Here is a 14746-nt window from a genome sequence, read left to right on the forward strand (position 1 = left end):
CTCATCTTGACTCTCCTCCAGGGAACGTTCACAGCCTTAGGTCCAACAAAGAGGAATTGTAGCTGCTCTTGGAATCACAGTGTCCACTTGTTCTCTTCCTCCAGAAAACAGATTGTGTCATCATGACCGCTTTGAGCTCTTGCATTTCTTTCTTGTCCGCTTTGACCTTCCCCCCGAGGACAGCATTCCATCTCATGGGGGAGTCACGCTGCACAGCCAGGATGATGTTCATAGTCAAACACCTCACTGAGCACCCAGCTGCAAGCTGTTGTAGTTCACATTTTTCTTCCCCCACTTCACCTTTTCCCTTTGTACCATTTATATCCCTCCATCATTCGGTGTCACCAGGGCAGACTTCCTCCAGCTTATTGGGCAACTCCCTCACCCCTTTCTGCTGCTCGGTGACTTAAATGCACACCATCCCCTTTGGGGTTCTCCTAGAACCTGTTCAGGAGGGGCCCTTTTGGCTGACCTTCTCAATCAGCTTAATCTCACTTGTTTTAACATGGGAGCACCCACATTCCTTTCTGCACACTTATTCCCATTTGGTCCTGTCCTTCTGCGCTGTCCGGCTTGCCCGTCCTCGTGAGTGGTCTGTTCTCGCAGACACTTACTTGAGCAACTGTTTCCCGTGTTCTATCCATTTCCTGACTCCTACACCACCTACAAGCACACCCAACTTGCAGCTTTCTAAGGCCGACTGGAGGCTTTACTCCTCTCTGGTGATCTTCAGCGAACATCATTTCCCCAGTTGTGATGACCAGGTAGAATATCTTACAAATGTTATCCTTACCACCACAGAACAATCCATTCGTCACACTTCCTCTTTACTGCACCATGTCCCGGTCCCTTCAGCGAACATCATTTCCCCAGTTGTGATGACCAGGTAGAATATCTTACAAATTTTATCCTTACCACCACAGAACAATCCATTCGTCACACTTCCTCTTTACTGCACCATGTCCCGGTCCCTTGGTGGACTGAGGCATGCTACGACGCAATTCGTGCACAGAGACATGCTCTCCATATTTTTAACTGTCATCCTACGATGGCAAACTGCATTCGTTATAAAAAATTGTGTGTATAGTGTCGTTGCATTCTTTGGGGTAGCAAAAAGCTAGCTAGATTTCATTTACTAGTTCACTTAACAGTTCCACTCCCTCTTCTGTCATGTGGGCCAACCCCAACCTCCAACAGCATTATGGGACCAAGGTCCATTCCCCAATTTCCAGCCCGTCCATAGCAGATGATGTCATAGTGGACCCTATTGCTATGTTGAACACCTTGGGCTGCTATTTTGCAGAGATTTGGAGCTCCACCCACTATCAGCACTTCTCTTCTCAGAATCATGAGTGCTACAATGCCGCCTTTACTATGAGGGAGCTAGATCATTCTCTCCCTTCATCCCAATCCTACAGCCCAGAACTGGACTATGTGCACGTTCAGCTGTTGCAGTACCTTTCTCTTGCGGGCAAGCATTTTCTCCATCACATCTGGGCAGAGGGCTTGTTTCCCAGACACTGGCTTGAAGTCACTGTGATACCCATATCTAAGCCTTCTAGTTACCACCTCATTTCTCTCACCAACTGTGTTTGCAAGGTGATGGAATGTATCATTCATGCCCGGCTGGTATGGTGGCTCGAGACTTGCAATTTACTAACCACTGAAGTATGCAGATTTCAAGTCTACCGTTCTGCAGTTGACCATCTTGTAAGTTTGTCAACCCATGTCATGAATGGTTTTCTGTGGAAATACCAGACTGTGGTCATGGTTTTTGATCTGGTGAAAGCCCACGACACCTGCTGGAGGATTGGTATCCTCTGCACTCTCTACATGTGGGTCTTCTGAGGCCGGTTGCCCCATTCCCATCAGGAATTTTTAAGAGACCGAGTTTTCGGGGTACATGTAGGTTCTGCCATGTTGGACACCTTTATCCAGGAAAGTGTTGTGCCTCAGGGTTCCTGAGCATTGTTCTCTTTCCTATCACCATTAACCCAGTTATAGCCTGTCTCCCGTCGGGCATCTTGGACTCCCTTTTTGTTGACGATTTTGCCTAATGCAGTTCTCCATGGACTTCTTTCCTTGAGTGGCATCTTCAGCATTCTCTGTTGTTCATTTGTACGAATTTCTGACAGTGCAGTTGGTTTCTTCCACCGTCTTTACATCTTAGGCCAGTTGCTCTTCCATTCATTGAAATTACAAAATTCCTGGTGCTCCTGCTTGATAGGAAACTTTCTTGCTCCTCCCATGTGTCTTATCTGGTCGCCTGCTGCATGTGGTCCCTCAATGTCCTACGTGTCCTCAGCGGTACTTCCTGGGGAGTGGATTGCACCACCCTCCTCCATTTGTTCCAGTCCCTTGTCCTTTCAAAATTCGACTACGGGAGTTTCGTTTATGCACCTGCACATCCATCTGTCTTATGAACTCAATACAATCCACCATCGTGGCATCGGTGTGCCCACTGGTGCCTTTTACACTGGCCTGGTTGAGAATCTGTATGCAGAAGCTGCCGAACTACCACTGTCACACTGCCATGATTCTCTCCTCAGTAGATGCGCATGCCATTTGCTGCCATATCTGACTGTCCATCCTATGCCTCCTTTGATCACCAGTATGGGGAGCATCCCTCTTCTGTGTTACCTCCTGGAATTCGCTTTCTTCTATTGCTCTGGCAGCTTAACTTCATGCTACCTTCCCAGTGGGTGTGAACCCTTCACCACCTTTGCTTCGTGCGGCGATCCACGTTCACCTTGGACTTCATTCCCTGCCTAAGAAAACTACTCCACCCTCGCTCTGTTGCCACAAGTTTCTTGACTGTTGCATGGAACTTCGTGATAGTACCTTTGTGTACGCTGATGGCTCTCGGACTGACTGTGGTGCCGGGTATGCTTTCATCATTGGCATCAACGATTTTCAGTATAGGGGTCTGGAGCACTTCTCAGTATTTACAGCATAGCTCTTTGCCCTGTATCAGTGCACACAGTACATCTGGCAACACGGACTTTTCAATTGTGTCATCTGCTCTGACTCAGTGCCCTTCAGAGACTCTGTGTGCTGTACTGCCACTCTGCTGTACTTCCACTCTTGGTGGAGCTGCTGTGATGTTTATGTGGCTCCCTGGTCACATCATTCTGATGGGAAACAAGGCCGCTAATGGTGCTGCCAAGGCTGCAGTCCTCATATCTCGGCCTGTTAGTTCTTCCATTCAATCTAATGATCTGTGTTGCTGTCTGTCAGCAGGTAGTGTGTCACTTTGGCATCACTACAGGTCTTCCTGTTTTGGGGACAAGCTCCAGGGAATTAAATCTCTCCGAGAAGCTTGGGCAACCTCATCTCGACCCTCTCTCCATGAGGAGATCATTTTAGCTTGGTTACATACTGGTCACTTTCTTTTTAGCCATCGCCATTTGTTAAGTGGTGATCCTCTGCAACTTTGTGCTCATTGGCCTCAACCCTTGACAGTTCACTGTTTCCTGTTTTTTAATCACTTATGTTCTCATTTATGTTTGCTGTCTGATTTATCAGCCATTTTAGCGAATGAAGCCCAGGCTGACCACTGCATTTCACTTTGTATGCTTCATAGCAATATGGCAAAGGGCATTTAATTTTTATTTCAGGACCTCCATTATTTGTCTGGCGTATGTTATGATCCTTTCTCCAAGTCCTTGTTTTTAGCTGTCTTTTCTTCTATTGATTGAGCTTAACGTGTAGTAATTTTTAACTCCTCTTTCTTCTTCTTGTTCTATGGTTCTGACAAGGACATGCATGACCCTAGTTGTTTTTGCGCCCTAAAACAAACCAAACCAAATTAGCAACTCTCTGTTGTTGACCAGTGATATTGAATCAGTGAAGAAAGTGCAGATTGCCAGCCCAAAGGTGGCAGTAGTCCAGACAGCCTAAGAAGATCCCTGACGGCTCACAGCACTGTTGTCAGCTTTGACCTGTGAAGCACTAATGGCTGTGGGTGAAAACAGTAACCATCTAAAGGGCTCTGACAACACTGAGGCATTGCCATAGAGACATTTACAAAACCGCATTACAGTACTGGCTGAGGTATCCCTGCAAAGCTGTTATGCCTAGTCCATTGCAACTGTCAGGTATCACTTACCCCAGTTCCACTGTAGGTTGTTATTGTGAGGCACACAGTATAAAGTAGCTTTCTTCTGGTACGATGTCACATTGTTAGTCAGAATACACATGGTGTAGTGAGCATCCGGGTGCATATTGTATCAATGATGATGTCTGGTGGAATCATAGTGTAATGTAGTAGAACTGTAATAAAATTTGATGACTGTCCTAGTTATAATAGATCACAACACTGCATTAATGTTATGCAAATGTATGAGATACTGTCCATATTGGGCCGTTACCCCACCGACTCCCCCTTTTTAATTACTTGCTGGTGGCTTGCACTGTACTGATATTGGACCGTAAGTTGTTAGCTCTGGGATTGAATTACCGGTTAGTTTTAGGATTTTTTCTGTCACATTACATAAGTTTCACCTCTATCAGTGTCTAACGTACATTAAAAAACTGAAGCTGCACCATAATTTGGTGTCCTTATTACACAATAGTAGGAAAATTGTAAGGCTATTTCATCTTCGGTAAAGCCATAGACTGGTGAACTATTCAAACTAGGAAAAATTAGTCAGAACTGATCATGTAAACTGAAATTTTCTTCATTATTGTAGAAGAAAATGAGATGTCCACTAACTGCAAGAACATTTAAATTCCTCTTTGTTATTGATAGACACATACAGTTGCTGTAATTCTATGCATCAATATTACCACAATTCTTAATCAGATAACACATCATCAGATAATTGTGTCAGACTCGTTTGTTCTGTGATACAAAAAAGTTGAGGATTGGAGTAATAAACAGTTTGTAAGTTCCCACTCATCCTCATGATGTGACATACTTCATGATTCTGTGAGTTGTTGTTGCCATTTACAAATTGTGTTCATGTTTCCGTCGACAACTCAGTACTTGATCGCTTATCTCACCAGGAGACTGAAATTGCGAGAAAACAGATCAGTGTAGAAATAACTTAAGCACTGGTAATAATACTACGTGTTAGGTTGGTGCATATGTTCAAAGCATTTTTGTTTCGCATGTTGGTATTCTGGTTGCTATGGATTTATTTAGCGACTGTCATTTTTTATTTGTAGTTCACTGTTGCTATTTGAGTTTACGTATTGTTATTTAGTCATTTGGAAATAGTGATTGGCACTGTGGACACTAGAAAATGGAGTTTCAAGGGGAGAAATCAGAACATTTCTGACATATTCTTCTGTCCGAGTTCAATAGAGAGGTTACAGCAGTGGAAGCAACCAGAAACATGTACATCATGTTTGGGTATAGTGCCTTTGCAAAGGTACTCCATGGTAATGCCCACCTGCATTCTCCTAAAGAGTGGCAAAAAACACCATACAGGAATTGGGTTGGGAAGTCATTCTGCACCCACCTTATTCATCTGATCTTGAACCCTCAGATTTTCACCTTTTCTCCCCTCTAACAGTGTTCAAGGAACTTCCTTTACAGATGAAAATGCACTCCAAACATGAGTCCATTAGTTCTTCACCTCAAAACCACATGATTTCAACAGTCGCTGAATTGAGAAGTTACCACAGCATTGGCACACTGTTGTAAATAGTGAAGGACAATATACTATTGATGACTAAATTCTCTGTTATTTGTATCTGTTATGTTTATTAAACTTATGGAAAAATGCCAGACTCGTGCACCAACCCAGTACATGTGACGTGAGGTGGCCCTGACTAGCGATAGTGAAAAGGTTATGTGATGGTTTCATATTGTTAAAAAATTCTCATAGTAATTTTATTGTATGCTCCATGCTAGGATGGTAATTAGTAACAAGGGCAATCGAGTTTTGGACCTTGGAGGCACTCCAGTAAATTGAATAAAATCCTCTCAGGACATATCTTGTGGCATGTGGTTAAATATCCATGAATCCACTAGTTTTGACTGAGTGCTCCTTAGGCATACTCAAATGGTAACTCACAGTTGTGTAGTAAGTACCTCATGCTTTATAAAGCTGGGGTACAGGTGCTCAGTCCACCATCTTATAAAGCTATGTTTCCATCCCGCATTTTCCATACTAGCTTAAACTTTCCAACTGCGGGGTTCCATCCTGAGCTTAGCTGCAAACTGCCATGTTTATATATCTGATATTTTTATCTGTATAGTTTCTTTAATTATGCTGTCCCAGAAACCATTAGCCTTCCTGATGACAGAGGTGTTATTGAATGCAGTCTATGTCCATTTAGCAATGCATGTTCCAGTACCACTGACTTCACCAGATAGCATAGTTGCAGACACCTCTCATGTTCAGCATGCACAGTCCTCCTGATGTAATAAAGTAAAAATGCAAAAAATAACATCTGTTCACTCTTCATGCCCCCAGCTAAAATACTCCAATTCATCAGGTCTATGGAAGATGGGAAAAAAAGTTTAGGCTGCAGAACACCCAACATTTACAAAATATTGTGTGAGTGTGTACAGTGTAAGTGTGGGTGGACCATGCACACAGTAGAATAGTACTGGATTGAATATGAGAGGTGTCTGCTATAAGCTATCTGTAGGTGTCAGCAGTAGGTGGACATACATTGCAAGATGGACATAAAATTACATTCAACAGCACCTCTGTGATCATGGAGGCAGCTAGTTTCTTGGAAGTTGTAGTTAAAGAAACATTACAATCAAAATATCTGGTAACACCAGCAATAATGGTATGATTTTGCAGTGTCTGTATTGTTCAGAAATAAGATGCAGTGTTCCTTCGGACATGCATTCATGGCAACTGCAGCCATTATGAAAAACATGAAATGTCTTTGCAGGTGTGAATATGAACAACCATCAGATGTACTGCTCATAATAAGAGGGGAATCTTGGTTGGAGTCCTGGTCTTTCCATTATACAGCTGATGGTTGTCCAGATTCACAAGTGTTAATACATTTGATGTATCAATAATGGTGGTTTGCAGCCGAGCATATGGAATCTGGACATCACCAGGTTAAAGCAGGCACAGCAGATAAGGGACAGAAACATTGCTTTAATTAATCTCAAAATTAATGTGTTCCAGCTTTGTGTCAAAATTAATGTGTTCCAGCTTTGTGTGGAATGTGTGCATTTGAGTCTGACATAACCAAGGCAATTTTCATGTCATGTTTTATTGGATTAGTTAGTGGATATGGGAGCACAACAACAGATGTTGTCAGTATATTTTAACACATTGACCATAATGTGACTGCTGGCGGCTACAGCAGAAGACTCCATGGCGGCCTCATTGTTAGTGAACATGTTAATGAACATTCCACTTCAAATTGGATGATAAGAAACATGAGCTAAGAAAAGAGCATCATTTCTTATGTGTAATAAGGTTGTTTATTGTTGGGTTTGCAGTTTGCTAAGACTGGGGGGCATAAACATCACAGAACTGTCCCAGGGATCTTGATAAAGACATAGTAAGTTTGATATCTGTGAAGATTTTTTCCTTCATTGCCTTCTTAAGTGTCTGTGATTTGTAATTTGCAACCAAGTGGAAATGTAGTTAACTGATAGAGAAATGTTTCTCTAGATGCTAATGGGCCTTTTGATCCTGGGTCATTCCTAACACCGTTGTTCACAGACTATGTTAGGGAGCGTGTTCAAGTATCTAGCATATAAGAGTAACCTATCACAACTGGCTCTTTTATGTCTCCTGATCATTGTTGAGTGCTGCATCTCATTGTGCTTGCTTCTTTCCTGTTGTGGCTATAAGGGTTTTTCCAGTAGCTAGCACAGGAAACTTATTTGGAAAACTTAGATTTTCCACCACATCCCTTAGCTATACAGATGCACAGAAAATGTATATGGTAATTTTCCATACATAATTTTGTAGTCTTCCAAAGACATTATTGAAATGGAGTGACAACAGTCAATGCTTTATCTATTCTGATTTCCACAATTTTCTTATACTGCATGTTTGGTCTCAAATATTCAAATTTAGTAACTTGCACACTATCCACGTAGACAGCAGACAGTGACTGTTAGTTGTTGGGACTGATGACCACAGATGTTAAGTCCCATAGTGCTCAGAGCCATTGTTAGTTGTTATTAGTGTGGTCTACAGTGTACTGATTTTTGCACATATGGATTTGCTAAGTTGGTGTACAGTATAATTTAGCCATTGCATCATATCCAAAAATATAGTATCTAGTTTGTATTATAGCCATTGAGGCCAAAGGAGGAGGAACAGTATATAATACAATATTACGTTCTTGACATCTGCCCTATGCTATTAAGGTTAAGATCTGAATCAATGGCTGAAAGTGAGGGGTAGATATACTTATGAGAAACCAGTGTCTAAGTGATTATGTCCATTTCTTGGGAAGGCCTAAGTTAATGTGAGCATGACTTGTCATAGCTTCTAGCAGTGTGCTTCATCTGTTCGCAGAGAATTACTTAGTTTCATCGGGAGCATGCCCTTAATTTTAGTCAAAAGTGTGATACACATCTTGGTAAAGTGTTAGAATTACTCAACAATATATAAAAAAAATGAGCACAACTTTCTCGAGTAGCAGAGCTATGCATCCAGTCCCACCCATTGTTTGACTTTTGAACAGGGGTCACAGTGTTGTACTCAGTAGTCTACTGATTCAATTGTAACAGTACACAAAGCTCCAAACAGTCATAGCTGAGCTCTACATGTTTCTGAGATGCTTTGTATAGAGATGTTCATAAATTATGGTGGTGTCATAAGTTATTTAAATAATAGTGCTCAAACAAGCAATGAATTTCATTTTGTAATGTATTACAATTTGTAATTGGTTCTTTTTTCCAGATTGCTCTACGAAACCATTTGCTGAAACTTAGGAAATTTAAGTAAAATAAGAATGACTTATGTCAGTGGACAGCTACGTTAGTGCAGTGGTGCTGGGAGATCGATCAGAGAGCTTCATATGTCAGCCAACTGTTCCATCAGTACTTGTTGTTGTGAAAACCAATAATCCTACAAAAGCTGTAAATGAGGATTACTTACAGTAGTTTCTAAGTGCTGATTTACTGTTTGATATTCTACCTTGTAAGAGGACAATTTTTCACTTCTTTTCTTACCATTGACAATAAAACTCATTTGATACAGAAGTACAAGAAAAGAGAGCTGACAAATTCCTTTGTTCGATTTGTTTATTGCAATTCACTCTGATCTTGGAAGATTGTCACCATCAATATTTGTGAAATGCCGACTAATGCTGTAAAATATTATCTTGTAATAAATGTGCAATCAGGATATAAGTTCCTTTCATCTGGTTGAGAAGAGTGTTTATATTTGCCCTTTGTAAATGTTTGCTATTTAGGCATACTGCATTTACCTAAAGATTTTCTCTGTAATTATAATATATATTATAAAAAATACTGAGAGACACTTCTTCTGCATTATTTATATTTTGTGGCCCATATACTTCCATCAAATTAAAGCTGAAAGAAAGAAAGTGAATTGTCTCCATCATTGGATGGAAACAGTCAACAGTGTATTCTAGTACAAATAACAAAATCTAGCACACTTTTTGCTTTAATTTTTTGCATTATCACAAATTCACTAAAAGATGCCACATTAATAATAGTGAACCAGGAATAATACACATAAATACTACATACTGTCTAAAACTGAAAACTATCAGTACTAATTTTTTTTATCATAGATCACCCATTTTCACTTGAGGAATAAAGATACATAGGGCAAAACACTATTTGAGTTAATGAGAGTTGCATCAACATTCCAACCAATCAAAGAATGGAAATTCCTGGATAGAGCAATACGTAAAATAAAGGAAACAGCCAATAACCTACAGTGGATCGATGTGTGGAGCTCAGTAACGCATAACAGGAAACAGCATTCACACAAATTTTCGAGCACCAGCTCCTTTTCCAGCAATAGTACACACACACACACACACACACACAGCTGCACAGTCTAAGGCACCTTGCCATGGTCGCACGGCAACCCCCCACCCACACCCCCCCCACCCCCCGCCCCCATCGGTGGTTCGAGTCCTCCCTCAGGCATGGATGTGTGTGTTGACCTTAGCGTAAGTTAGTTTAAGTTAGATTAAGTAATGTATAAGCCCAGGGACCGATGACCTCAGCAGTTTGGTCCCATAGAGGGACTTACCATAAATTTCAAAAACATTTACACACACGTGACCATGGCATACGTAGAGACCAAACAAAAACGTAAACTGCTGCCTTATCTGAAGGATTTTGTTAGTGGATGACTAAAACAAAAAAGGAAGTAGCTTTCAAGATATACGCACACGCCATTTTTCAGTTCACCATAATAACTGCTCTATGAATAAGTAAGTTAAATAATGAAACATTGGAAGAAGTATGTTTAGAAGCAAGCATGAATTAGAAGCTCCAAAAGTGTATGGTAATATTTATATTCAGACTTGAAGAAATTTTCCCTTAAGTATTTCCACACAATCACAAAATCAAAATAACTAGATGACCAAATCGATAAGAAAATTGCAACTCTTAAGCGTGTCATCAGCAAAGAAAACAATGAAAGGGATTCCACACTCCTGAGTAACAGTTACTGCTACCGCTACTGTTACTCCTACTACTACAACCACCAGTGCTGCTGCTACACGCTCCAAACAGTATACATAAAATATTACTAGCTGCAAAAAAACTACTTATAACCAAATATAGAAAGTGCGCAAAACAAAATCAGATATGTCTAGAATTTTAGCAGACAAGACGCAAAAAACTATTGACATTAACTTACAAATTAAGCTCAGTGGTATCAAAATACAAGAGTAAAGAAGCAGAAATTTTTGTAAATGAATACAACGTTGCTATCAAGTTATAAAAGAATTTTGACAAAACACTGAGTTCATACTGAACTCAAATGTAACTGCTATTAACAAAGGGGAATGAAGTTACCAATGTTGTGTGTAACCTAAAACTTAGAAGTTCAGTTGGTTTAGATGAAGTACCTGTGTACGTGTTTAAGTATAAAAGATCCGTTAGTCATAAATTAATATTTCAGTACAGATTGCTTTCTAGTGTTCCTGAAAATGCTCAGTCCTGCCTCTTCATGAGAGGAATGTTTCAGAATATACAGAAAATTATGCACCCATATCATTACTGCAGAACTTTTCTGACTAATAGAAACTATCATGAGAAACAGACCCATGGGATACATAAAGAAGTACACTCTTTTAAGTTAAGAATAGCTTGGATTCAGTCCTTGAATAATTCAGATCAGCAACACCCCATTTCTCCAATGTTGTTTACGCAGCACTGGACAGAGGAAATCATGTAACTGACATCTTCCTCAACTTTAAGCTTTGACACAGTAGACCACAAAGTATTATAAACAAAATCAATGCATTAGAAATAAGGGATTAACAAATAAGAGATATAATCATGCCTGAAAAATTGAATACAATGAACATAAGTATCTCAAATAAAATTATTCCACACTATAAAACACATTTTTTGCTATCTGCAAGGGCGTGCTGAAAAGTAATGTCTCTGAATTTCTTATGCAAAAAATCTTAAAGCTTTCTTAAATAAAACAAATTTTATTAACATTCTACATCTTTATTCTTCATGTGTACATATTTATTTCTCAACTTAGTCATCCTGACAATGAACAAATTTCTCCCAAAGAGAGACTAGGTTATTGATACTGCCATGTAGAAAGTTTGACTTTGTTGATGCAGCTGCAGCCTCACCTCAGCTTGCACTTCATCACAAGCAAAGTGAGGTCCTCAAAGGTGTTCTTTAAATTTAGGAAACAGAAGAAAATCAGGAGGGGGGCAATCTGGAAGTGTATAGAGAATGATCGAGGGAGCCGTTGCTCGTTGTGTTACAATTAGGAGCCCTAAATCACAAAGTCTGCAAGCATATAGACATGAAGAATAAAGATGTAGAATGTTAATAATGTTTGTTCTATTTAAAATGCATTACTTTTCACTGTGTCCTTGTAGTATACAATAACACAGGAGTTCCTCAAGGAAGCATGCTGGGCCTGATACTGTTACTAATACAAAACCATCCTCAAAGTGTAAAGTGTAGCAAAATAAAACTTTTTGGTTATGGCAGCAACATACTGATTAGTGACAAGCCATTGAAATGTTAAGGGGCAAAGATGAATAAATGATCAAACATGTTTGCGGGAAGACAGAAAACAATAAATTAACCCTAAATACACAAAGACCCTTTTCAGTATTAGCTTCCACATAAACAGAAAGCCCAATAATACCAATACAGAAATGAAATATTGGATTGTGAAACCGATATCAAACAAAAAATTTCTAGGAATCCATATTCACTCACAGCTAAGTGGGCTGAACATATTGCAGTGCTGGCAAAGCCAATTGCAACAACAGGCCATGCTCTCAAGATGATAACTTCTGTATGTAGTGAGAGAGTACAGGATTCAGCAGAATTAGATTTTGGGAAATTTCATGTACACATTAAAATTTGGAAAATTTCTGTAGCCTGGTTGACCGTAAATGAGCTATCCTGTGTTAAAGAAATTGAATTGTTTGCTTTCATAACAAAAGAAAAGACAGATATGTGCAAGTAGTCTGGGAAGCTGTGTTGTTTCTAAGTGGGTAATATTTTTCTCGTCTTTTGATACTTGTTTTGTGTTTTAATATCTTGTTTGAGGTACCCCGTGGTCAAAACAATGTGGATGGTGTTAGCCAACAGAAATGTCAACGTCACAGCAGATGCCATAGAGAGCCATTAGTGCTGTACAGAATTTGCAGGGTGGCCTTATGAGTTCTCCACTCCAGTGTACTTCGATGGACATCAAATATAACAGCTAAATAAATGCTGAATGTGTAAACTAAAAACTGTTAACTTTTAATTCCAAATCAGTAAGATTCAACTTTATACTCATAAAATATCTATGGAAATGTAAGCCAGTACAAGGTAGTATATAATAGATGAAAATGTCAGTATGAGGAACTAATTATTTAATTTCAGTAGGTACAGAAGAAAAAAAAATTATTTATAGATGAATGGGAATGATGAAAGTTGGACTGCTACAGTTGGAGAAATGAAGTAGCAGTTCGCCTTGAATCGTATGTACGCAGTCTACTGTTTGAAGACTCCAGAAAGACAAATCTAATTATATCAGTTCTGTAAATCAATATCTGCATTACATCCATGATCCACAACAATGCCTTTCAGGAACAGCAATACACTAATTAATCAAGTAACTAGATCAAACTAGAACCAATGGAAAGGAATTTGAGAAATTGCTTGATGCTGAAATCATTCTGCTTACACTCTACTTACATTTCTATATTTAGTTATGTATGTACACACATCAAAAAAAGTTTTGCAACACCCCAATTCCCAAAACTCCTGAAGATAGACGGCTTTGGATATTGTATCACAGACACAGTTCCTTTGACTGTTCAGAGATGTCACTAAACCTGCCCAAAGATGTAAACAACCATGCATGAGCAGCGCCTATTAGATGGAGGGGGTCCGACAGCCAATCAGTTCCAGTCATTCCACCATAAAGGAGGTAGTTCAACCATGCCTAGATGGTCAATACTGCAGTTTTATTGTGTCCACATTGTCACTTTGTGCCAGGAAGGGCTCTCAACAAGAGAAGTGTCCAGGCATCTCAAAGTGAACCAAAGTGACGCTGTTTGGACATGGAGGAGATACAGAGAAACACGAGCTGTCGATGACATGCTTCGCTCAGGGCACCCGAGGGCTACTACTGCAGTGGATGACCGCTACCTACGGATTATGGCTCAGAGGAACCCTGACAGCAACGCCACCATGTTGAATAATGCTATTCGTGCAGCCACAGGACGTCATGTTACAACTCAAACTGTGCGCAATAGGCTGCATGATGCGCAACTTCACTCCCGACATACACGGCAAGGTCCATCTTTGCAGCCATGACATGCAGCGCAGTACAGATGGGCCCAACAACATGCTGAATGGACCACTCGGGATTGGCATCACGTTCTCTTCACCAATGAGTGTCACATATGCCTTCAACCAGACAATCGTCAGCGACGTGTTTGGAGGCAACCTGATTTGGCTGAACACCTTAGATGCACTGTCCAGCAAGCACAGCAAGATGGAGGTTCCCTACCGTTTTGGAGTGGCATTATGTGGGGCCGACCTACACTGCTGGTGGTCATGGAAGGTGCTGTAACAGCTGTACAATATGTGAATGCCATCCTCCGACTGATAGTGCAACCATTTCGGCAGCATATTGGCGTGGCATTTGTCTTCATGGACGACAGTTCGCACCTCCGTTGTGCACATCTTGTGAATGACTTCCTTCAGGATAATGACATTGTTCGACAAGAGTGGCCAGTATGTTCTCCAGACATGAACTCTATCAAACATGCCTGGGATAGATTGAAAAGGCTATTTATGGACGACGTGACCCACCAACCACTCTGAGGGGTCTACACTGAATCGCCATTGAGGAGTGGGACAATCTGGACCAACTGTGCCTTGATGAACTTGTGGATAGTATGACACGATGAATACAGGCATGCATCAATGCAAGAGGACGTGCTAATGGGTATTAGAGGTATCGGTGTCTACAGCAATCTGGACCACCACCTCCGAAGGTCTCGCTTTATGGTGGTACAACATGCAATGTATGGTTTTCATGGGCAATAAAATGGGTGGAAATGATGTTTGTGTTGATTTCTGATCCAATTTTCTGTACAGGTTCCAAAACTCTCG

The 14746-nt window shown here is 40.5% G+C and overlaps 1 protein-coding gene across 2 annotated transcripts in view; it reads left to right on the plus strand.

Annotated features, from left to right (window-relative positions):
• Window positions 1-9290, plus strand: part of LOC124711620 (protein SDA1 homolog) — a 186200-nt gene extending 176910 nt beyond the window's left edge. For both annotated transcript variants that reach the window (XM_047241799.1, XM_047241791.1), the window contains exon 20: window positions 8844-9290. In XM_047241799.1, coding sequence (XP_047097755.1) covers window positions 8844-8888 — 45 coding nt within the window. In that variant the 3' untranslated portion in view covers window positions 8889-9290. The remainder of the gene's footprint in view (window positions 1-8843) is intronic.
• The last annotated feature ends 5456 nt before the right edge of the window (window positions 9291-14746 follow it).

Source organism: Schistocerca piceifrons, chromosome 1, assembly GCF_021461385.2.
Source record: "Schistocerca piceifrons isolate TAMUIC-IGC-003096 chromosome 1, iqSchPice1.1, whole genome shotgun sequence".
Classification (NCBI taxonomy): domain Eukaryota; kingdom Metazoa; phylum Arthropoda; class Insecta; order Orthoptera; family Acrididae; genus Schistocerca; species Schistocerca piceifrons.